At 44.1% G+C, this 3,516-nt stretch overlaps 1 protein-coding gene across 1 annotated transcript; it reads right to left on the reverse strand.

The window, feature by feature from the left end:
* Positions 1-1,012: 1,012 nt before the first annotated feature.
* LOC128136285 (uncharacterized) lies at positions 1,013-2,591 on the reverse strand. The gene is made up of 2 exons (XM_052775567.1): positions 1,426-2,591; positions 1,013-1,127 (listed from the first exon to the last, which is right to left on the reverse strand). The coding sequence occupies exons 1-2, from the start codon at positions 2,209-2,211 to the stop codon at positions 1,068-1,070; spliced, it is 846 nt and encodes a 281-aa protein (XP_052631527.1). The 5' UTR covers positions 2,212-2,591; the 3' UTR covers positions 1,013-1,067.
* Positions 2,592-3,516: the final 925 nt, after the last annotated feature.

Raw genomic sequence — 3,516 nt, forward strand, 5'->3', positions numbered from 1 at the left:
CCACCCGATATGACCCATCGGGCTTCCGAACAGGTAATATAGGGGTATTGAATTCAGACTCACACTCTTTTAATAATCCCAACTGCAAAAATTTTTCTATCACCGGCCGGATTCCTTCTCTGTCTTCCTTCTTTAGGGGATATTGTTTAATTCTTACTGGCTTTTGGCCTTCCTTGATCCTAACTTCAACAGGTGGAGCACTTTTCGCTCTTCCAGGTGCATCAGTAGCCCATACCCCTGGGTACACTTGGTTTAAGATGTCCTCATTAATGCTTCCTTCTAGGGGGAGACTGGTTAAGGCTAGGCTCAATATTTGAATATATTGCTGATCTTTTACCTCCAGAGTAATTTCTCTCTTTTCGAATACAATTTTTGCTCCCAATCGTTCCAACAAGTCCCTTCCCAAAAGTGCCTTTGGGGAGTTGGGCATATATAAAAATTTGTGAATGCCCCATTGTTTCCCTAATTTATATTCTAAAGGTTTACAAAAATATGCCTTTTCACTTTGGCCAGTCGCTCCTTTCACCATGACATAGTCATCTCCCAGGGGCATCAAAGCTTGGTTCAGAACCGAGTATGTTGCCCTCGTATCTACCAAAAATTCTACCTCTTCTTGTGTTTTCCCTAGCTTAATTATAACCAGTGGATCCGCTAGGGTAGATTCCCCAGGTTCCCGTCAATCTCCCTTCACATGGGCTACTGTTCTTCCTGTTTGAGCCCTCTGATCCTCCTTCTTGTTCCTTGGGCATTCCTTTTTCCAATGACCAAATTTCTTACACAAAGCACATTGATCCTTGTCCAGTCGGGGCAAGTCTCGTCTAGGCCCTCTTCCTCTTTCTTCCTGGATAACAGCCATTAATTTCCTTTGCCCTTGCCTATATCCTTCTTCTCTGTTACTCTCCAGGCTTCATCCAACAATATTTCTAAATTCCTACCCTCTGTAGGGCGTAATTTCTGAAGTTTGCGCCTTATATCCCCTGTAGATTGACCCAGAAACAGGGAGACCAATTGTTGTACTCCTACCTCTGACCCAGGATCCAGCGGTGTGCTGCGGCACATTACATCCCTCAGTCGATCCAGGAATTCGGATGGAGACTCGGAAGGACTCTGTTTGACTGCATATAAAGCTGACCAATTTATAGTTTTGGGGATTGCCCTCTCCATTGCTTTTGTAATCCAATCCTGATACCCCTGCAGTCTTTCCATATGTGCAGATCTATTAACATCCCACTTTGGGTCTTGGAGAGGGAAATATTCCTTAATGTCCCCTCCTGTAATCTTATAATGATCTTCAGCAAGATTCCCTGCTGTTTTTAAAATCAGCCGTTTCTCTGTCTCAGTCATATATTCCAATAATAGCTGTATATCCTTCCAATCAGGGTTATGCTGTTTTACAATAAATTGGACATGCTTAGTTACACTTACCGGATCTCTCCTATAATCTTTTGCAACCTTTTTCCATTCCCCTAGATCAGCAGTAGAAAAGGGTACTTTGATTAACATCGTCCCACCATCCGGCCTCACCGCCTCTCGGAGAGGTGCTTGTAAAGCTGTTGAGGTAGTTTTCTTCCTAGTACGGGAAGATACAGGGCTGTCCGGGGGGGTCGGAGTTCTATCCGAGTCTGCATCCTGTTCCTGTGGTCGAGGGCGAGGCTTAAACAAATCAGTTAGATCTTGTTCTGGTGCCTGATGAATTTTATTTGTCTTTGTACATCTTTGTCCAATACTACATGCCGAACAGCACCGCCTCAGTTTACCTCTAAGCTCCTTGTTGTTCTCTCGCTCAAGTGCAAGCACCATGGGGTCCTGTGGGGGTACCATTCCACAGTCCCTTTGCCACTCCGGATGGTTTCGGAGGGTGAAAAACATGTCTGCATACGAAACCTCATCCCATTTTCCTTCTCTCCTTAAAAACAGCATTAGTTGTAATAGAGTATTATAATCTATTGACCCATTAAGTGGCCACTTAGCATCACCTTCTAACTTATACAACGGCCACCGCTGATTGCAGTATTTAATAAGGTTCTTTTTATTTTCCGTACCTCCGGTCCCAACAATATCTTTCCAGTGGGCAATTACACAACCCAGAGGACTCTTCCTCAATATTCCCCCTTGATTGTTTCCCATTTTATAACTTCTCCTTTTAATAAGCTTCCATGCAAATCGTTTCTTACACCTCTTTATAGTCTTCTCCCAGTCTTCCTCCCACATGTCCTGAATTTCCGGGATTAAATTTTCCTTTCCACACACCAATTTCACTATTTCAGCTACCTTTCCAACCACAAACAATCTCAACTGTGTACGTAGCCCATCCCCTCTTATCCCAGGGAGTCCAAACCCGACACTCGGGGCATTCAATATCCCCTCCACAATCTATTTGCAACCTCTGTTTACACCACACACATTCCAGGACATATGAGGGCATACACTCATTTCCTGGATGTAGAAGACACGACTCAAATACCCACATTTATGCGATGCACCATACAGGGACTTTCTTATACCAACACCACAAAATGATTAAGATAATCAAACTCAAACTTACAATTACAACGCTAACATATAAATTCAAGTTCCAAATCATCAGGGAGTCACACTTCGTTCGTCCCTGACCGTACCCCTTGCGGAGTTACGCAACTGTGGATCAGAACTCCACACACGCTCCGCAGCTGAGCTGCGTCTCTTTTACTCAAACATTCAATTCACAGTTTTAGACATTTACACATTAACAAGCATATATACACATATAAATCTCAACATAACATTTCCACATACTCACACTGAAACGGGGAGCCAAAGGAACCTTAGTAGATATAGTAGATATATGGATGTAGATAAGAACTGTTTAATAATTATCTAGCTTATAATGAAGTTAAAGAAATTTCAATAGAAGCAGCAGTCGACCCCAAAAACCAGCCAAGACCGGCCTTGTGACTTTTGGAACTAATTTTAATATGAAGCGGGGATAGATCATGCCTATGTATAGGCGTATTGCAAAACTCCATGTATATGTAACACTTGACTGTATAAATTTGAAGTGAACTGCCGAGTCAGGCGCGCACGACTTTGGTGGAACTACCCCCCGTGCTGCCCAGCGCTGAATAAACATACCTACTTCACAATCTCACTGATTGTGGAGTCCGTTTCCACACGTCAACACAAAATCTTTAACATTAAATTTCCAAACATTCACATCATACAATCATCGCTCCAGTTGACAACCTTTCAGCAGCTGCAAAAATGTACCAAGCGCAATTGCGAGGGGGTGCGCTTACCCTTCTCCTGCCTCTTATATACCAGTCATCGACAGGTCCGTCCTGGCTCCCGATACCGGGATACAGCAGTCACCCCGGATTTGCTCAATCTACCCCCAAGATCGCTAGCGGCCGCTCTATCGGTCAGCAAATCCCCCCTTACCATACAGGGTACCCTTCTCCCATACGGGCACTACGCTGCACGCCAGACGTCTCTGCGCGATTTACCAGCTGCCCCGGCCTGTACTTTTACAGGCTACCT

The sequence above is a fragment of the Harpia harpyja genome, chromosome W, assembly GCF_026419915.1.
Source record: "Harpia harpyja isolate bHarHar1 chromosome W, bHarHar1 primary haplotype, whole genome shotgun sequence".
Classification (NCBI taxonomy): Eukaryota; Metazoa; Chordata; class Aves; order Accipitriformes; family Accipitridae; genus Harpia; species Harpia harpyja.